The sequence below is a fragment of the Vulpes lagopus genome, chromosome 10, assembly GCF_018345385.1.
Source record: "Vulpes lagopus strain Blue_001 chromosome 10, ASM1834538v1, whole genome shotgun sequence".
NCBI classification, from domain to species: domain Eukaryota; kingdom Metazoa; phylum Chordata; class Mammalia; order Carnivora; family Canidae; genus Vulpes; species Vulpes lagopus.
The window spans coordinates 94,184,473-94,204,759 of NC_054833.1; the positions used below are offsets into that span (position 1 = coordinate 94,184,473).

Consider the following 20,287-nt stretch of genomic DNA (forward strand, 5'->3'; position numbering starts at 1 on the left):
AAGAACCACAGCACCTTGAGGTGTGCAGCAGACCTTATAAGGTATAACATAACAATAAGGGCTACTGGATTCATCGTGCCCGAGGACACCCAGCTGGCGAGCAGTGGAGCAAATGTCTAAATGTCATCAGACCCCGCACGCCCTCCCGGCCTAGTCCTTCCCTTTTGTGTCTGCAGGATGGACTCTGTCATCTAGCTGCTTGTGGACCCCAGCACTGGTCCTGGAACCCCATGAATATGTAATGAAAAAATGAGTCTTAATTGCAAAATATCAGAATCCCACACAGTGCCTGTAAGTTCCAGGGACTTAACCACCTTCATATCATCCTCCTGAGTCCACCAGAGCCTACTCTTGGAGCCTGTGACTCAGCAGGTCTGGGGAGCACCACAGAATCTGTTTTTCTAGCAAGCTCCCAGCTGATTTGGATTCTGCTGGTCTGTGGGGTTGGGTTTGAGATCCACTGCCTTACCACTACCCCGGGGGGTAGGTGCTATCACCTTCCCCTTTATAGGTGGGTAAACTGAGGCACAAGAGAGCATCCAAGGAGGAAGGGAAGCAGGATCTCAACTCTGGAGATGCTGCAGAAACTCACTAGAACCTCTGAACAGTGCAGTGGGCATCAGCCCCCTCTGGGCCTGGGAAAGCGTGCCTGGAAGATATTTATAATGATAGTGGCAATTTGGGCGGGTCCCTCGGGAAGAGAGAAAGAACGACTGGGGTCTGGAGGGGTGGGAGTGACAGTGGGAAAGAAGCCACTTTGGGGACCCATCTCAGTCCCCAGCTCTCCCCAGACACCCACCTCGGGGGGGCTGCACACTGAGCCATGTGGCAGCCCTCAGGGAGCCACTGCGATGTCCTCAGGGAGGAGCCAGGCAGCGAGTACAGAGGCCGCCGGCCAAGCTGCTCGGCATGACCGGTTCCTCTTCAGGGGTATAGAGAGCTCAGAGGAGGGGGGTCCTGGGACTTCTTTCCAGCCTGGCCGGGAAATTCCACCTCATCAGCTGCCTCATTTCCCTCCCATTAAATCAATGGAATTTCCTTTCATTAAGCTTTTCCCAAAGTTGCCCATGCTGCAGGAGAAGACACAGAAGTTGTTGGCTGCAGCGTCGGGGCCCAGGGCAGAGTTCCTGTGTGGGCCCCTGGGGCGGGGGATCTGCACGTCACTCTGCGGCGTCTTTGTGACAGCGCCGTCCTGAGGCTCCCAGGCAGCCCGGGGGGATGGGGGGCCACGGGAGCCTACGCTTCCAGGGGCCTGGCACATTTTGTGTTCTTGATTTTACGCTCTTTTTTGAAAGAAGGCCCCTCAAATATAAAATCTCACCATTCCATTCTTCTACGGGCTCAACTGTGTCCCCCCTTGGCCCATTCCTATGGCTAAGTCCCAACCTCCAGTGCCTCAGAATGTGCCCCTATTTGGAGTGCATCTTTCAAGGGATAATGAAGTTTAAAATGAGGTCACAAGGGTGAACTCTGATCCAATCTGATTGGTGTCCTTAGAAGAGGAGAGCAGGACACAGATGCACACAGAGAGAGGACCATGTCAGGATATAGGGAGAAGGTGGCCATCTCCACACCCAGGAGGGAGGCCTCAGGAGGAAGTCCCCCCTACCCTATCCCTAGCCTACGCCTTGATCTGGGACTTCCAGCCTCCAGCACCTCGAGGAAATGAGTGTCTACGGTATAAGCCCCCTGTTGTCTGGGTACCTCGCCCCAGCAGCCCTACGAACAAATATACTCCCAATGGGGATCTGCCCTCAGGGAAGATGAGTCATAAGTCCCATTTCACGGATACAGGAACTGAAGCTCAGGAAAGGCTGGTGCCTCATGTGAGGTCATAGGGGGTCTCAAGAGGAGACCCTGGGCGTGGAGTCTGGATTCCTGGGCTGCAAGGCCTGTGACATGCTTCCATGGACAACAGGGACACATGTGAGGCTGAACAGCATGTGCCAGAAAATGGATTGGCAGCCTGAAGTGGTACTGGGACCCCTTCTGAAGAACATTCTGGAAAGTCATACCCAAAGCCTTAGACGTTTCTTGGTCTTTGATCTGAGAATGTCACTTCCAAGGATTTCAGGAAACAAGCATGACAGTTTCAGACAGTCCTTTGTGAGGATGGTCATCATGGTGACAATTGCCCCCCGCCTGCCCCAGGGTGGAGGAGTGCTGAACTGCCCAACCAGGAAGTGAGGTGTGGTACGCTCACTGGATGCAATGGCGTGGGGTCACCAGCAGTGACACGGGGTGTGGGTTTTAGGAGCAGCCTAGAGAATCTGTTCTGTGAAAATACAGAGTAATAAACTCTCCTCTACCAAGGGCCTGTTGCTCTCAGGTACCAAACAGCCACTGGATTAATCTTCCAGTGACTCTGTGAGGCCAAGACCACTGTTGACCCCATATCACAGGAGAGAACAGTGAGGTGCAAGGAAATCAATGGCTGGCTCGTGGTCACCAAGCTGGTGAGAAGCAGAGCCTGGTCTGTTGGACTCAGACCCTCTGCCCTTACTCCTGTGATGAATGTACCTATACTACCATGTTGCAAATGAGAACCATCGTGTCAACATAATTTGATCCTATTTGTTTCACACTCAAACACGCACAGAGAAAGGGCCAGAGGGAGACACACCAAAAATCTCACAGCAACTCCCCCAGCTATGGATGATTGTTTTTCTCTGGGCTTATTGGATGCTTCTAAATTGTCTACAAAGACATATTGTCATAGAAAAGCATTCTTATCTTTAAAACAGAAAAGAAAAGAACAGGCTCGTCTTGGGTATTCTGGTGAGAATGAGTGCAAGCCTACCTGAGTTTTACTCTCAAGGTCAAGGTCATTGGCTTTCCTCCCAGGGGCCCCAGGGGGCACCCGTGGCAGGCCTTGGGTGTCAAGAGCCAGAGAACGCAGCCCTACCTTTCAGACTGGATTCCATTCCTGAGTGAGCCCACGTAAGTCTTCTTTTTATCCACAGGCATCACGTCCACGTAGCCCCCGCTCTCGTTCCTGATGACTCCTGCATGCACGGCCGTCTTGCAGATGCTTGAACTCTAAAAGCGCGAGAAGAGCTATGATCAACGTCAAGGATGTTGTGCTCTCAGGCAAGACCCTGCCACTGCCAACCAGTACTTGGTGGCCTGGTTGGGGAAGGGGCATTGATCAAGTTACCCCTAGGAAATACCCATCACCACCTTGATTTCTCAGGGGTCTCTCCAGAGAAACCTGGCACCATTCATTCATGCACTCATTCCTTCATTCAGCAAGTATTTCCTGAGTACCTACTATGTGCCAGGCACTGTGCTAGATGCAGGGAAACCCAGCAGGGAACAAAATAAAGACTCTGCCTTCATGCAGTTGAGGGAGCCTGACAAGCAAACAAGCAACTCTGTGAAGAAAAAACCAGCTCATGAGATAAAATGACTGGGTGGAGGCACTCTCTTAAACAGTTAATCAGGGAAGACCACTCTTGGTGTGACTTTTGAGCTTATATCTGGATGACAAAAAAGAATTGGCCGCAGCCTAGGAACAGGCTGTGCAAAGGTCCTGGGGTAAGAGTGAACTTGTCATGTCCCAGGAACAGAAAGACAGCCAGGGTGGCTGGAATACAGAAAGTCAGGTGGAGTGTGGCAAGACAGGAGGGAGAGGTGAACAGAGCCCATCATGTGGGGCTGTGAGGACCACAAGGGATTTTAGGCTCATTCTAGGGGCCAAGGGAGCCACTGGCTTTGAAGTAGAGGCAGGATGTGCTGTTTTCCAAGATTATGGAGTAGTTGAATTTCTGGATAATAAACCCATCCTTGAGTTAAACTTTCATTTAGGGTCTTTACTTATCCAGGAGAAAAATGATCCTCAGGATGAAATGTCTGGGACTAATTAATCAAGATTTCTCAAACTGGGGAGATTCATTCAGGGGTGGGGTGGCTGGTCCTTGGTCCCTCTGACGTGCTAAATCAGAATTGCCCCCGACTAGGGCCAAGTGATGTGAGACACACTCAAGGTGAAGAACCACATAAGTACATTCTCCTGCCACTTCCATGATCCTGTCATCCAGCCTGGAGTAAAATCCAGCCCTGGCCTTGGCAGTGGGCATGAGTCTTCACTGCAACCCAGAGCCACCTGCCGCATCTTCACTCAGTGACAGCGCCCGGCCCCCCATTCCCCACCCCACTGGATTCTGCTGCTGTGGGGGAAGCCTGAGCTTCAGCATTTTAATTACACACTGGTCAGGTGGTTCTCACGAGTAGCCAGGGCTGCATACAGGGGCTGAGCCGATCCATCTGTGGGGCCACCAGCCTCCTTCCCAGTAGACCTAATGCCTAACTCCGAGCCTCTTCAGTGCCAGGCCCTGGGCTGACTGCCTCTGCCTTGTGATCTCATTTCATCTTCCAATGGGATGGGTGAGTACCGCTATTCCCATTTTATAGGCCGGAAAGCATGGGGTTTGTAAGATTCAAGAACTTGGCCAGGGTCATGCAGAATGTGGCTTAGCAGAGATTCCGGTTGAGCAAAGTCTATGTTTCTGTGGTCAGCAGAGTACTGGCCTCCAACGGTGTCCACATCCCCGTCTCCGAGCCTGGGACCGTGTGAGCTCAGGTGGCCAAAGGGCGCCACAGAGGTGACTGAGTCAAGCGAGGAGTTTGTGAGGAGTCATCACAAGGGTCCTTCCAGGAGGGGGGTACAGGGAGCAGAGTCAGAGAAACTGCATACCACACCGCTGGCTTTGCCGATGGAGGGGGTGCCACGAGCAGGGGCTGTGGGCGGCCTCTGGAAAGTGGGGAAGACAGGAAAACACCGGTTCTCCTGGAAGCTCCAGAAGGAACAGAGCTCTGCCGACAGCTTGACCTGAGCTCGGGGAGGCCTGTGTTGGGTTTCTGACCTCCAGACTGTGGGACAGTAAGGAGGTAGTGTGAGGTTCCTAAGTCTGTGGACATTTATTCCAGCAGCCCTAAGACACCAACACAGCTTCTAATCACTGTCTTATTACAAACATGTTCCACGGATGAGGTCCCTTAAAGTTTGATGACTTCCAAATATTCAGAAAACAGAGTCACCAGGAGGGTGGCCCAGTGACATCTGATAACGTGTTCACCCAGGCTGATGGAGCAAGCTGCTCAGTCCAGCTCAGCAACCTGCCAACTTGAAGACAGAAAGTCAGGCCGATGTCTACAGGGCAGGAGGACTGACTCTAGTCCCTGCCTTCATTCATGACCGAGTGACCTGTGGCCATGGCCGTGGCCATGACTGGTGGCTTTACCCGCAGACTCCGTGTGTGTTGAGGGTAGATGGGGGAGGATGCTTTGTGCCATACATGTGCCACGCAGGGAGTGGAGGTGAGGCCACTGCTAGCTGTGCCCCCAGTGTGCAAACACCACCAGATGATGGTCACTCGGCAGGAGGGTGGGTCTGGGCTTGGCTGTCTCTCAAGACCACCTGTCTGCGCAGTGCCTGGGACCCAGGAATCCCCTGGGGGGTGACTCAGGTTCCAACCACTGGTTAGCCCAGCCGGCACCTCCTTCTTGAAGAGAGTAGGCTGGTGCAGAAGAACCCTGTGTGATTCTACTTACACGGGGCATCAGAAGTGGCCAAGTGCAGACACAGAATGTAGAATGGAGTTCGTACCCTAAACCGCCCTTTGAATGGGACAAGCAGCCCATGAGCAGGTTCCTAACACCAGACGCGAGTGAACGGATTCAAGTGGGCTCTTTGAAAATCCAGATTTGAAATCTCACGTGTGGCTGCTCTGAACCTGCAGCCTGTTGGGAGCCCGGGCAGTCCCTCTTAGGGACCCCCGTCCAGGCTGTGGGCTCCTGCCCCCTCCTTCAGAACCAGGTCCTGCCCGAGAAGCCACTGGTTTTGCATACGAAGAATAAGGCTCTCAGCAGCAGAGGCCGCCCGGCCTGTTCCCGGGGATGCCGAGGGCTGTGGAAAGGGCAGAGCCCGAGAGCCCAAGCGAGCATTCGCACCAACGACGTGGGAGTGCTCACCCCTGTGACGAAGTGAGGAACCAAAGGCCACGGCCGATCCTGTCCTGACACATCTTTGCTTCTCTGATAAATAAACGGACGAGGGCAGGTTCCTTAGCAAAGCGGGCTCTGGGAGGCCCCAGGGGTGCAGGCAGCGCTCTGGGAGTCCGTAGGGTGGGCAGGACCCTGATGCTAGCGCCGAATGTGGGCGCCCCCTCAGGCCCAGGGAAGCGGGGACAGTCAGTTGCCTTGTCTGTACGAGGAAGCCTTCTTAAGGATCATCTCAGAAAAAACGATCCATTAAGTTTCCAGTTCTGCAAAGGCTGTGAGGCACCCGAGGATCAGGAGGCAGGGCCTCTCGGGCGCTCTAACGCTGCGTGCATGCAGACGTGCAGGTTGTCCCCGTGCGTGGGCCGAACTGGCAGTCCTCCCGCCTCTCAGCTGCAGCTCATTCCACCGACCGAGCGGCCACTTCCACGGCAGTGCCAGGAGGGCCCCGATCCCACCTCGCGCAGGCCCTTCCTGGGGAGGCGCATCCTCTGAACTAAACGCTGCCGGAAGGTGGGGTGCTCTGGTTTTGCGCCCTCTGTGACTGTCCTTTGCCTCCGGTCCCCAGAGGAATTCTGGACACCAGTGGCACAGAAAGTTTTCTGTGATAACATCAGCCGTGAGTATGAACACCACCCAGCCAGCCGGATCTTTCTCACAAGATAGGCACAGCTATCGTCCATTATCAACACACACCTCTTCACGCAACCACAACGTTGGGCAAACCCGTGTCTTCCCCTTCCTCTCCCTTCCTCAGATGTGTCTCCCCTCGTGAGGCAAGCTTCTATAAAGATACAGGTTGTCCACTTTCCTCAGGGCCCGAGTAACACGAACATCTGCATGCTTATTAACTGCTGCCATCACCACAAATGTGGTCTCAGTGAGGCTGGAACCCACCCTGCCTCTACCACTTGTCAGCTAGGTGGCCTTGAATGACCTGCTTTAACCCCGAGAGCCCCTATTTTGTTGATATAAAGGGGGGATCATCATAGGTAACACTTAGGAGCATTTACCAAGGCAGGCCCTGTTCTATGAGTTTCCCTGTGCAGTGATGGAGAAATCTCTCAATAATCCTGCAAGGTAGGTATTATTGTCCTCTCTTAACAGAGGAGTGGAAAGAGGTTCAAGGAGGTTAAATGACTTACCCCAAATCACACAGCTGGCAAACAGCTGAGCCAGGACTGCCCTCCATAGCCAACAAGCTGCCCATTAGTCCTCATGGGACCAGGAAGAGTCTAAGAGGACTATGTGGAAGATACAATGAGCTCAGGGGTTGAATGCAGGCTCACTGCAGGCAGCACTCAGTAGATGTTAGTAAATAAGATAACTAGGCACCACCATAATCATCACTGTCACCGTCACCATTATTGAAAACACTCAAGGGACTGTCGTCCCGGACCAGCAGCATCAGCATCGTCTGGGAACTTGTCAGAAATGCAGATTCTCTGGCTCTCCTCCAGACTCACTGAGTCAGAAATGCTGGGGTGGGGCCCAGAAATCTGTTTGAACAAGCCCTCTGGGGGATTCTGATGTATGCCCAAGTGTGAGAACTTATCCAGCAGCCGAAGGAGACAGGGAAGAGAGATAAGAAAACTGAGGCTCGGAGTAGGAGAAAGGCTCATCCACCATCTCGCAACCAGGTCTTAAATTTGCATCTGTGACCAAGACTTTGCTCTTTGGGCTACACCCTGCTGCTGTTCCTGTAGGCAGCTCACCACGGAGGGAAGGGGCTGCCAAGTAATGCACTATGGGTGAGCAGGAGGAATGGTGGCTCTATTAGGCCCTTCGAAGATCTGGAGACAACTCTCCCAAAATAAATCTCTTAGCTAAACAGACACTTTCCAAAAGGCATCGTCATTTCCCAGAATACAGAGTGACCTAGAAACCAAGGCCAGGAAAGAACCTCTGAGATGGACAGAACTCCTTTCCTTCTCTCCTTACTCCTCCCCTCGCCTCTCCCTGTCTCCCCTCTCTTTCTCTTTCTTTCTCCCTTCCTTCTTTTATTTTCTGAAGAGCTTAATATTTAAACATTGATTAATGTAGCATCTTTATTTATTTATTCCTTCAACAGACATTAACTGAACAATCATTATGTGCCAAGTCCTGCGGTGAGCACTGTGGTTCTAAAAGCTCAAAACCCTAGTGAACAAGTTAAAGACTGCATACAGGTCTTCACTCACGTGCCCATTCACATCAGTGTAATTATGAATGCAGGTACATTTAAACAAAGCAGAGTACAGTAGGGAAATAAAAGAACCTAAAGCAAGACATAACCTCACAGCATCTCATCGTGGCTCTGTATTAGCTATGTGATTTGGAGGCAGGTTATTCTAAGCCTCACTTTACTTTCTTATAAGATGGGGACAATAATACCTAGAAATGGTGTTTTTAAAGAACCTAAAACATAGTAAAAGATAGTTTTATATTTTTGTTAATTTTCATCAATTTCTCCTTGCGTTTTTAAAAAAACTTTATATGTTTAGCTGTTATGTTGTTTGGTGCGTACATATTTGATCTCTTATCTTCATAAATTATACCATTTGTGCTACTGCGCAATGAATTGTGTTGTCCTATTCAGTATGGTTAACCCTAAATTCCACTTTTCAGATAGCAATATTGTCACGCCTGCTTTTTTTTTTTTTATTTTTTTAAATTTATTTATGATAGGCACACAGTGAGAGAGAGAGAGAGGCAGAGACATAGGCAGAGCGAGAAGCAGGCTCCACGCACCGGGAGCCCGACGTGGGATTCGATCCCGGGTCTCCAGGATCATGCCCTGGGCCAAAGGCAGGCGCCAAACCGCTGTGCCACCCAGGGATCCCACGCCTGCTTTATTCTCTGTATTTCGCTAGAATCATTTGGCCTATCTCTTTATTTTTAAGTCCTTAAAATCAAAGTCTCCATCTTTAATAGCAGGCTTTGGGTCAAACATTTGGTATAACAATTAATAGACATTATTTTACTTCATTAAAATTTTAAAACTCAATTTCGGCTGAATGGCTTCTGAGAAGAAAAAAATTCATTTAAAAAAGGAGAGAAAAAAGATGAGGGGAAAAAAAAGGTAGTCGTGAAGGTTGCTTTGACTTTACAGAACTTAGTGACCTCATATTTATAGGAATTTGGAACAAATGAAGCAGAGGGAGGCAAAGATTATGGTGGTGGGTGGGAGAGAACAATTAATATGAAGATGGAAAAGAGTTGAGTAAAAATGTTAGCTGGGGATGAGTGATGCTGAACTAATCATGAAATGTTAGGCCTCAAAAATTCCTTGGACTTGAAAGGCCCAGTTGGCTAATTCTACAGAGAGGTAAGCAACTTGGCAAGAACATCACACAGCCTGGTGCACAGGGCTATGACCACATTCCCATCTTTGGGACACCATGTCCCTCAACCCTGGGCAACTGGAAAGAACAGACTATATTCTGGAAGATTCACTCAGAAAAATCAAGCTAAAGCTTCCTTGTTAAAGTTAGTAAGAAAATGTGGAAGAATGGACTCCAGTGTAATAAGAGTGGTTATGAACAAGTAGTAAATTAGTCTCATTTGTAGCACCTTCCATGTGCTTTTAGCTAAGTGAAGATATAGCCAAAAAGAAGTGCAGTGAGTAGAGTGGACCAGTTCTATAAATGCAGCAGAGAGCTGGAAAGATTATTAAATATCTGGGGAAATGATATATGTGACATGTGAAAGCCCTCATATTAAAAATGCACATGAATGGGGAAGCAGGATTCAATGTACCAAACTATGAAAACACTTTCATAACATGAGGTACACCTGCATCCGCATTCATAAGCATACATAAGTGGAAGTACTAATACCACTATAAATGGGGAAACAAGGGTAGGGTTGCAGAAATAAATTATTTAAATTTAGCTAGAAGCACAGGAATGAGATCTCAGGTTTCTGGTATCCAGGCCTTGGAACGTGGTTTCTAAGGTCTTAGCATGCTTTGAGAGGTGGTCATGGAAAATGCTGGCATACTCACATCTGCATAGATGTTAGTTCCAAACACAGGAGCCCAGTAGGATGGCTCGTCTTTGCAGTGTGCTGGGCAATGAACTCTGGAAAATAAGAAACATTTGTATGATGGTTATGATCATTAGAAAACAAAAGTTCTTGAGAAGCAGCTGGCCTTCCCTATTTGAATTTCAAGATAAACTTCTTACATGGGAAAGGAGACAACCATACAGTTTACTCTTTCAGAAAAAAAATATACCTCTCCCACCCTAGCAGTGGTAGATATTTTCCCTCTTTGTAAACAGTGCATACAGAATTTTTAAATTCCATATAAGTGAGACATGCAAAAATAACAAGGTGAAAAAGAATAAATATGTAAGAGAGGTGAATATGGGATTGGGAGAGGTTGAACCTTCGTTTGTGGGTGTTGGCCAATTCATATTATGGGTACCTCATAATCAGAGAGATTATAATCAATAGACTTTTTTTAAAGGCCACTTCCCTGGGTGAGGGCGGAAAGGGCGGAGGGCCCTCACCTCAGTGAGTCAGACTATTCCAGGGAAGGGGCACTGATAACCTAAGGCAGAAGAGGTTAGATCACCACTGGGTCAGTCACCACATCCCTTTTAAAGGCATAGGGGATGAGGAGAATGCCTCAAACTGGAAATGGGTGGGTCCTAGTGGTACAAGAGATTCAAATCAGTAAAAAGCATGAATTTAAGAAAAGGTTTTTTAGCTTTTATCTGCAACAATACACCATGTTACTGGAACCCAGAGACCAAGAAACCAAGATGGTGGCTGGAAACCATCTGGCCCCACAACAGATAAGATTCTGGCAGGTAAGAGAGCCAGGCAAAGGCATTGGGAAGTTAAAATAGTCTGGGGGGAAGGGGGGCAGGTGTGAGGGGAGGTGGGAGGAGAGAAGGAAGATGTATGTGAGATTTTTAAAAAGAAAAAAGAATTTGGGGAAGAAAATTCTTTCCTACTTTTTCTAGAATGGCAGGTCAGAAACCTGTGTTTTGTAAGCTTGCACTAGATCAAGATCTTTGTTCTTTTATGTTTTCTGAAATAATTTCCTCTGCTTCTCTTGAATATTTGGGTTAACTATTTAATACTTGATAAAAAGTTGTCATCCTTGATTGAATATTCCAAGGGGATCGGCATGGTGGTGATGTTGGTGGTAGAAGCCAATGAGAAAGCTCCAGGGGGAACGTGAGCAGCAGAGGGGAGGAGTGGGGGTCCCCACCCAGTGTCTTCTCCATCACCAGCACCCTCCCAAGGCTCTTCCCTGCACACACCTTGAGGGTGTCTACATGTTAGTTTTAAGGTGAGTCTTTTGGAAAGTCCATAGGCCTAGAGGCCCAGGAGATGGATTCATAGCTTCCAAGAGGACTACCAGATACTTCAGAGGCCAACATTACCAAAGGTTACTTTACGTCACCAATCATCATCCTCCGAAAACCAGCCAATTAAGGTGTGGGTAAACACATGTAAAACCTATTCCTTGGACGAATTGTGTTCTGTGCACAGAATAGAACCCCACATAGCAACACGACAGAGGGAACAGCCGACATGCTCGCAGCACAGATGAATCTCAAAAGTATTATGCAGAGTAAAAGAAGCCAGACACAGAAGTCTACATATTATGATGGTGCTGTTTGTATGAAATGCTAGAAAAGGCAAAATTATAATGCCAGAAAGGAGACCAGTGGCTGGCAGACACATGGGTGTGAGGTGGAGGAAGAGGGGGATGAGAGGGGATATTCTGGAATGATGAACACATTCTCCAGCTTGACTGTGGAGGTGGCGACACGATTGGGTACATTTGTCAAGACTCGTAGAATTGCATACTTAACAATGGCTGGATTTTAGTGTGTGCAAGTTACACCCCAGAAAAGCTGGGGTATAATGAGCTGGTTCTAAAATGACCCATAGAAGATGTCACAGATGAAGCACAAGGATCAAGGAACTGATTGAAAGCAGACAGGTGACAGCCTGGAGCTCCTAATAAGGTGACGTCCTGCAATTCTATCCCACAGCCAGGGTTGGGAACCGTGGTCTCAGGGAGGAGTCCAGCGGGTCTGTAACTCTGAGCATGAAGAAGTCGGTTTTCTGGGTGTCTGCACCAAAGGGCCACACCTAGAACGCAGTTGTGCTTCATTTCATGAGATGACCCCCTGCCCCTCCCCCACAACTCAGCATGATGCCTCCTCTCAGCCCCTGTATTTGCAAAACCAGATGCCAGTGGGCCTTACCTCGGGCAGTGGGTCCCCGCCTTCTCAAACGGGCAGAGCTGAGCAACCGTGGTATAACAGTCCAGGTCCTGCACTGGGGACAGGAACATGATGGGAAACGGTGAGGTCGTTGGCAAGCTGGGGTCTCAGGCTACCAGCCTGTGAAACAGCCCATTGGACAAGCAGGTCCTGGGGGCTCACTGGGTCCTCGAACAGAGGTGGGACAAGAAGCCAGCAGGTGCTGAGTCTTGGCACTGACTGGCACCTCACCTCAGGCCCCTCAAGGGATGAGATGCCCTGTGGCCTGAGTGTGTCTACGGCTCAGGAGTGTTATCACCCCCTATAGTTTCTCCATGGGACCAACGATACCTTTTATCTGCTTTTCTATTTTGAAGCTCTCCCCTACCCCATCCTCACGGCAGGTATTATTCTAATTACACAGAGGAGAAAAACAGAGGCCCAAAGGCCAGAGACCATCCTGGGTCCACATAGGGCATAGTGGGAGGGCAGGTTTCCGATTCCTGGTCTAGAGCTCATCCTCAAGGTCACAGAGGTCTGAAAGTGGCTCTAATACTGGCTGCCTGTGGTCTCTGAGAGGGTGTCGTCAGCTAGTCCAGGGCTCGGCAAACTTTTCCTAAAGGACCAGAGGCTAAGTATTTCTGGCTTTGTGGCCCTATGGACTATGTAGCAACCACTCAACACTGCTGGAGGAGCAGAAACCAGCTATAGCAGATGTGTAAATGAATGGGTGTGATGTGTGCCAATAAAACTTTATTTACAAAGACAGATGGCAGGCAGGATTTTCCCTGAGGGTGGTAGTTTGCCAGCCTCTGGTCCAGCCTACATTTGTGTGTAGCAATCCAACAAAGGGGACTGGTTCTATATGCCACAGGTTGCTATATCATGAAAGGCAGGGGAGGTCATTAAAATTAGGTTTAGAACACCATTTAAAGGCTAGAAGCATCTTCCTGATACATTATTATTTAGGGAAAAAAATCACGTTACCAAATTTATGTAATTCCATTGCAATTTTTAAAAGTGTATCAGTTTATTACCAGCGCACATACTCAATCATGGGAAAATAAATTATAAAAGTACTTCCCAAATGTTCACAAATGTTATCTCTAAGTAGAAGAATATGGGCCAATAATTTTTTAATGCTTCTTCATATTTTTAAATTATCTGGAATAAATAGGCATTATTTTTGTAAAAAGGAAAAAAACTACCACATGTTTTTATAAAATCATCTAACCAGATCTTTGTGCATCCAGGGGCTATGACGACAAGAACTGCTTTCCCAAAGGAAAGGAAGGGTTGGCAGGCCAGCTTCCTGAGGAAGGGCCCCTGCGCCTCCGCTTGCCTGAGACTATTCTGGTCCAGTGCCCAGTCTGCGCAACTATAATGCACAGCTCCCCTTCTGCTTCTGGCATGCTCTCGCAGGGATGCAGCCCACCCTGCTGAATGAACGTACCCTAGACAATAGAAAAATACGTAGGCAATTTAAACTATAGGCAATATGAAAAGCTGGGCCAGAGATGGCAAACATGTGCCACATACTTCCTTGCGTTTTCCTCTGGTCCTCATGGCAGACAATACTGGTCTATCAAGCCCTATTTTCTAATGAGCTCAGAATGGGGCTTCAGCACCCTTCTCAACACAGGGCTCCAGTTGCTACTGTGGACCAGCAGGAACAGACTATCTCCTATCAGGTGCTTTACACCCAGGCATTAGCATTTCTGCAACACTCAGCTGAGAACCTCAGGCCCACATTTCTGGGGTAGCAATTTAGGGCCAATGCCAAGTTCAGATATGTTTAGGAACCGGTTAAAGAATTGACCTCATCAGGAGCCTCTTTTCAAATGCCTTTTTAAGGGCTAAGCACAGCAGTGTTAACAGGCATCAAATACAATCAATAGCTAAGGAGAATGACATCTCCAGGAAAACCCAAGATAACCTGTGTATTACAGTTCCATAAAAACAGACTGGCCAGCTTACCTTTTACTTTTGACACCACAAATGAGCTGGAAGGCTTGTATTTGCTAGAAAAGAAAACAGGAGGTAAATGCAAACAATCGTTTCTAAAAGTCCAAGATTGCTCCTGCATTTATTTTATTTTCAGCCTCAACTTTATATTTTCCTACTTGTTTCTCATCAGCCTGAAAGCCCTTAGAACATTCCAGAGTAGGGCTCACCCTTAGAACATTCCAGTGCGGGGCTCGTTAAACTTCTCTGTGCCAAGAACCCCTCTGGCAGCCTTGGGAAGCCTATGGACCTCTTCACAGAAAAGTGACTTTAAAATGTGTATGATAGGGGCGGCCTGGGTGGTTCAGTGGTTTAGCGCTGCCTTCCACCCAGGGCCTGATCCTGGAGACTCAGGATCGAGTCCCATGTCGGGCTCCATGCATGGAGCCTGCTTCTTCCTCTGCCTGTGTCTCTGCCTCTCTCTCTCTCTGTAAGTCTCTCATTAATAAATAAATAAAATATTTAAAAAAAAATAAAATGTGTATGATATATTTACAAGATTAACAGAGAATCAGTTACTCATGACATTGTTATAGAGGTATTAAAACGACTCTGCATTCCAGTGAATGCATTAAAAACACAATAGAGAGGCGAGTCTTCTAACCGCTGTTGTCTCAGGGTAATGATGGCAGAGACCGTGTTTTCAGATGGCCGCAACAACCAGATTTGTCCCAGTGAGAGGGTTGCTGGCCCTGCTAATGCTACTGTGGTTTGGGGCCAACGTTCATACCAGCAGGAAATACTACATTTCAATTAGAGGTTAGAGAAAATAAAGCTTTGATTTGCTTTGTGTCGCTGTTTGCAGACTCCCTAAAATGTGAAGAACTCTGTTCCAGATGCAAAGTTGGCAGTTGGGAGGGCCCAGAAGCAGCTCTGTGACAAGCGTGCTGGGCCACGTGGGCCCCAAACCTGGTGCCCCTGCTGAGCCTCGTGTGGCCAGCATTAGGTCACTGGGCCTCCGAGAATATGTTGCTTCCGTTTAGACTTCCTTGCTCTTGTGTTTACACAACCCCTGAGTCCCTAGCTAAAACGAAGAGGGAATTTTGCAAGACCTCTTGAAGAACCAGGCCTTTGAAAGGGGAATGACTCATGTGGTTTTTGAAATGTCCTGAGTGGAACTCCTTGGAACACACACAGGGGCTTTGGTCACTGTGGTCCTTGCTGCAGACCCTGGGAAGGGCACTGACACGGGGAAGCTCTCTTGATGCAATGCACATGGCCCAGGGCTGCAGGAAGCTGGGACAGGGTCCCCAGTGTCCCTGCTGGGCCAGACACTAAATCCTGCATGGGGAGGGGGCTCCCGGGCATGAGGAGGGGTGCATTCTGAGGGCTCTGGGTGACAGATCTTTCCTGGCGACTGTTGAAGAACTTTATCATTTTAAAGATTGGCTGGCTGTACCTCTGTGGACTAGCTGGGTCCTACCATGGCCCTCTTTGACCAGCGAGGTACTGCCACTCAGAAGGGACTGGCCCAAGGTCACAGACCAGGGGAAGGGTACAGTCAATCTGTTTGGCCACTGTTGGGTTCCATGCTCCCTGTTACTTTATGCCTCTATGGACAGAATACGATGTGGCCTCCCCCACCGCTCCCCAGAGAGTCAGGATGGGGAGGACAGCCTTCCCTGCAGCCCTCTGCAGGCCTTATCTGAAAAACAGTATCTTGCAAAAAAAGTAAATATATTTTTAAAATGAAAAGCCTCATTCTCTAGAAAGAAAAGATGCTAATCAGGAAGAAACCTATAAACTCAAGAAAGGGTCAAAACTCAGCCAAGTTAAACACAGAAAAACCCACTTGGGGGAAAGACGGTAATTCGCCTATGGGGTGATTTTTGAGCTACATAGTTAAGTTTATCTTTATAGTTTTTTTTCCCCCTCCTTCATTATACTGTTCGGTGCTTTTCGAAATTTCGACAATGTTTTCATAACCCATGGGGGAAAATGTTTTAAGGAATCCTGATCACAGAATAGTTACCTCAAAGACTCCACACCATGTCTCTCAGATCTGACGAAGAAGGGGACCTTCCCGTTCCTGGTGACATCCACCAGGCCACCTTTGCTGTCCAGGATTCCATAGTGAATGGCGGCCCGGCATATGCTGGATGACTGGGGGCAAGAACGGGGCACCATAAGTCCATCTGAATTGGCCTTTGTCCAGGCTTCTTAGACATATCCAGGATGTTTGTCCTCAACCCACAAAAAGCTGAAACGTCAGGCCAAAGCTCACCCCACTTCTGACCTTCCTTTCCCTAGAACACGTCTTTGTTCCTGGAGTAGCTTATCTTAGAAAACTCATCCGAGGTGCTTTACAAACTAAGAACAGTGACAAACAGCCCTTTCTCCCCATCCAGTGGAGCACATTAATGCTAGGTCTAGAATGGAGACGGACTTTCATGAGGGTCAGCCCCTGTTCCCCAAAGTGGCTTTACTAGTCCGTGATCCCAGAGATATGTGCGGATCAGCTCTCAGGCTGAGGGGTGGAAAGGAAATCTCATCATGAGGAACCACCAACCTCCTTTACAAACACACGGTGGGAGTCCACACAGGACACTTACACTTTCATAGAAGAGAGTCCCAAAAACTTTTGCCTTGCTCTCCAGGCAGCCTGCGGGGCACTGATACCTAATGGAAAAGAAAGGAGATGACTTTCACAGGTGAACGTGTTGATGAAATCTCGCCAAGAACTTATCTGGGTTTGTCTCCTACAAAAGCTTTACTATTATATCAGAGAGAAGCTTCAGTGATACACAATTTACTGTTTCCAAGCGAGTCACAACTTCCCTAGGCTGGAGCTCATAGTCCCATGCGCACCATTCTAGATTCAATCTGACCTTCTTTTCACGTGTTTGAGATTCGTGTTGAAGGCAGAGACGCAAATAGGACAATTCACAGAAGAGAGACATGTGGCTTTAACTTTAAAGGCACCAAAAAAAAAAAAAAAACACAAAATCCTGAACTATCAGTCATCAAAGAAGGTACAAATTGAAAGGAGATGCCTCTCCCAGGTGCCAAATTGCAAGGTTTTTTTTTTTAATAGAATAAAATTCAATGATAATGCTCATGCCCATGAAAATGCATAAATTAAACTTTCTGGAAAGCCTTAAAAATTCATATCCTCCAATTCTTGAACTTTCCTTGTAAGTGTATAACCCAAGGTAGAAGTCAGAAAGACCCACATGTTATTCCAAGTGTTTATAATCATGAAAAACTAGAAATAAGCCAGCACTGTCAAAGCAATGGCCAAACATATGTTTGTGTGGTCGTATGTTAGAGTATGATGCATCTGCTAGAAATGAAATCTTTGAAAAATATTTGACTTTGGAAAATCTTAAATGAAAACAGTAATGCACAAGATGCATAAGCAGCAGTAACCTCACCGGGGCACAGAAAACAGACAGGAAGGGACTACATCAAATTGCTATGGAAATCAAGAAGATGCTGGGACATTTGGGGGTTTTTTTTCTTTAAACTTTTTTGTTGTTTTTCCTGAATTTTCCTGAATTACTTACAATAAACAAGAATACCTTTTAGATCAGAAAAGAAATGGCCCAGTAAATATTATTTTTGTCAAAGCATCAGGTGATGGGATCCCTTTAAGGAGACAGACTGTGGATGCACTTGTGTTTGCAGGTGGGAGAGTTATAGTTCTTGATTGGAGGCCTCAAATAGTCTATGTGTGGATGGACGCCCACCTTCTCACTGCTTGCAGAGGGTCCCACCTACCAACTCTGGAACTTTCTCAATGCCACCTGATGGATGGTCTCCAAACCTTATAATTTTTTCGCATTGACTACTCAGGCATGTTGCTCTCATAATGAGCTTGCAGTATAGAAGGGCACATCATTGCAAAGGGACATCTCAGCATTCTGAAAACCCCAGCCTCATGCGAATGTGCCCTAACGCCATGCACAGGGACAGTTAAACCACCACCCCTCATGGCCACATGTTGCTCATCTCACCAACAAACTGACTGCTTTTACTTTTGCAGTACTTGCTGGCCAGCTGCTCTTGGGCTGCACGAGCCCTTGAGCGACCTCATCCTGGGTTGTTCAAAGTTGACTTCCTGACACTCCTGCCAAAGTCCAAGGGAAGCTTCTCCTGGCAAACAAAATCCCAAATCCCCATTGTATAAAGCAGGATCTGCTACCTTCTCTTTTTAGCATATGCGCTAAATACCACAATTCACCTTTAGATGAACGGTTGCCAGACTCTGGAGGAAGAGGAGTAAGTAAGTACCACTCTACCACTGACATGGTTTTCCAACCATGAGCCCGAGGTTCTGCGTGAGGCCACTGCACCTGTTGGCCATTCGCTGCCAGAAAGAGCGGCCTAGCAGCTGCACTGCCAAAACCAAACCCATCCTTCTTGGCAAACATTCTTCAACATCTGAATGGACAATACTGACTCCATCAGTTAGATGAATTCATTCAACTACCAGGGGAATAAATACACTGACAGTTCTTCCTTCAGTGGAGACTCACAGACCGCAGTCCTGCTGGATCTGTCAGTGGCCAACAGCGCCAACTCACACGTGCCCTCCCATGGCCCCCTCCCTGACCTCCCTGGCACAGAACCCTGGGTTGCCTTGTGACCCCCTTCACACACACAGGTGGAATGGAGCCCCAACCGTGCAAGATCTCCATGTCTACAGCACATCTGCTACTTGCACATCCACAGTCTGGGGACTCTTTTCAGGCCAATAACCTAGAGCATCCATAATTCAGGCCTCTCCTCCCCATTAGGGATGAAATACTTAACTGGGATATATGTCCAGGTGGGAGGAGACCCAGGGCTTGGGCCAACTCCCTAGTCAAAGGTTATCAATTGGGAGTGATTTTTACCCCTCAGGGAACGGTGGGAAATTACTGGAGATATTTTGTCATCTCACCTAGAGGTGGGGGTGCTCCTGGCATCCAGTGGGTTAAGGCCAGAATGCTGCTCAGTACCCTCCAGGGCACAGAACAGCCCTGCCACAAAGAATTATCTGGCTCTAAGCGTCAGTACATCACGGTTCAGAAGCCCTGCTCTGAGTTGACAGACACAGACCATTTTCGTGTGCCAGGCTCATAATAAATGGTGGCAGTCAGAGAGACCTCCAAGACATCACGGTCAGTCTAACTTGTGAGGTGACCCATAGCCCACAGCAGCCCTTCACAGGGCTGCAGGTGTCAACAACAAGTTCAGCCTAGACCTTACCTGTTGCACGTGGACCCTTTACACTTGTCCTTCATCTTGGTATCACATCGGACAACTTGGGCTAGAATGGAAGTGCGATAATACACATCATGCAAACGGAAGGATTGGTCTGAGTTAAAAGAGACCACCCCCCACACCGATGAACCTTCTGGAACATCCTGGGATCCAGGTCATAACCCGAGTGGCAGTGCTGCCCAACGGCTGCACAGTTCAGCTGCGATATTTGAATCCCAGGCCCACCCTTTTAGAGTAGCAGTGCAACCCTGGACACATTCCCTCCTGTCTCTGAGGTTTGGTTTCCACATTTTGAGCAGCGGGGATAAGTCCAGCGGGTGCTATTTCTGTGAGCATTAACCAAGAAAGTCAGCATAGCCTTGGAAGGGGGACTGGCACACACCAAGTGCCCCAAAGCCCTGGAAGGCTCTAGAAGGGTAGGACTTACAGGCCTTCCCCAGCCAAGATGGCTTTGGTCAAGCTTTCCTTGTTTGTTTTCTAGGGACACATCAGAATCTTGGCATAGTGTTAGAGTTGGTCCAAAAGACATATATTATTTTGTAATTAAAAAAAATTTTTTTAGAAATGGAACAATTTTAACCTCTGGACAGACAAGGGCATCAGAGTATTTTCTGGTGAAAGAAAGCTACAGAATGATGAGGTGGGCAGAAGTTCCCCGGGGAAGGACACTGGCAGGCCCAAGAGGACAGAGACTGATCAGGCAGGGCAGGGATGGAGCAGCTGAAAAACAAAAAAACAGGAGCACAACCGTGGCCCGGGGGGGAGGGTGGTGCATTTTATGCTGTTTGAGGCTTAGGGGGAAACCGAGAAGCCCGGCACACAGCCCAGGCCTGTTACGTGCCCGTGAGCTCCGAACCTTCAGTAAA

The 20,287-nt window shown here is 48.3% G+C and overlaps 1 protein-coding gene across 2 annotated transcripts in view; it reads right to left on the reverse strand.

The window, feature by feature from the left end:
* The window catches only part of CRISPLD2 (cysteine rich secretory protein LCCL domain containing 2), a 64,418-nt gene that overhangs the window by 10,481 nt on the left and 33,650 nt on the right, over positions 1–20,287 (reverse strand). For both annotated transcript variants that reach the window (XM_041771681.1, XM_041771682.1), the window contains 7 exons: positions 19,407–19,467; positions 16,766–16,832; positions 16,186–16,316; positions 14,187–14,230; positions 12,213–12,285; positions 9,986–10,061; positions 2,906–3,039 (listed from right to left, as the gene is read on the reverse strand). In XM_041771681.1, coding sequence (XP_041627615.1) covers positions 2,906–3,039; positions 9,986–10,061; positions 12,213–12,285; positions 14,187–14,230; positions 16,186–16,316; positions 16,766–16,832; positions 19,407–19,467 — 586 coding nt within the window. The remainder of the gene's footprint in view (positions 1–2,905; positions 3,040–9,985; positions 10,062–12,212; positions 12,286–14,186; positions 14,231–16,185; positions 16,317–16,765; positions 16,833–19,406; positions 19,468–20,287) is intronic.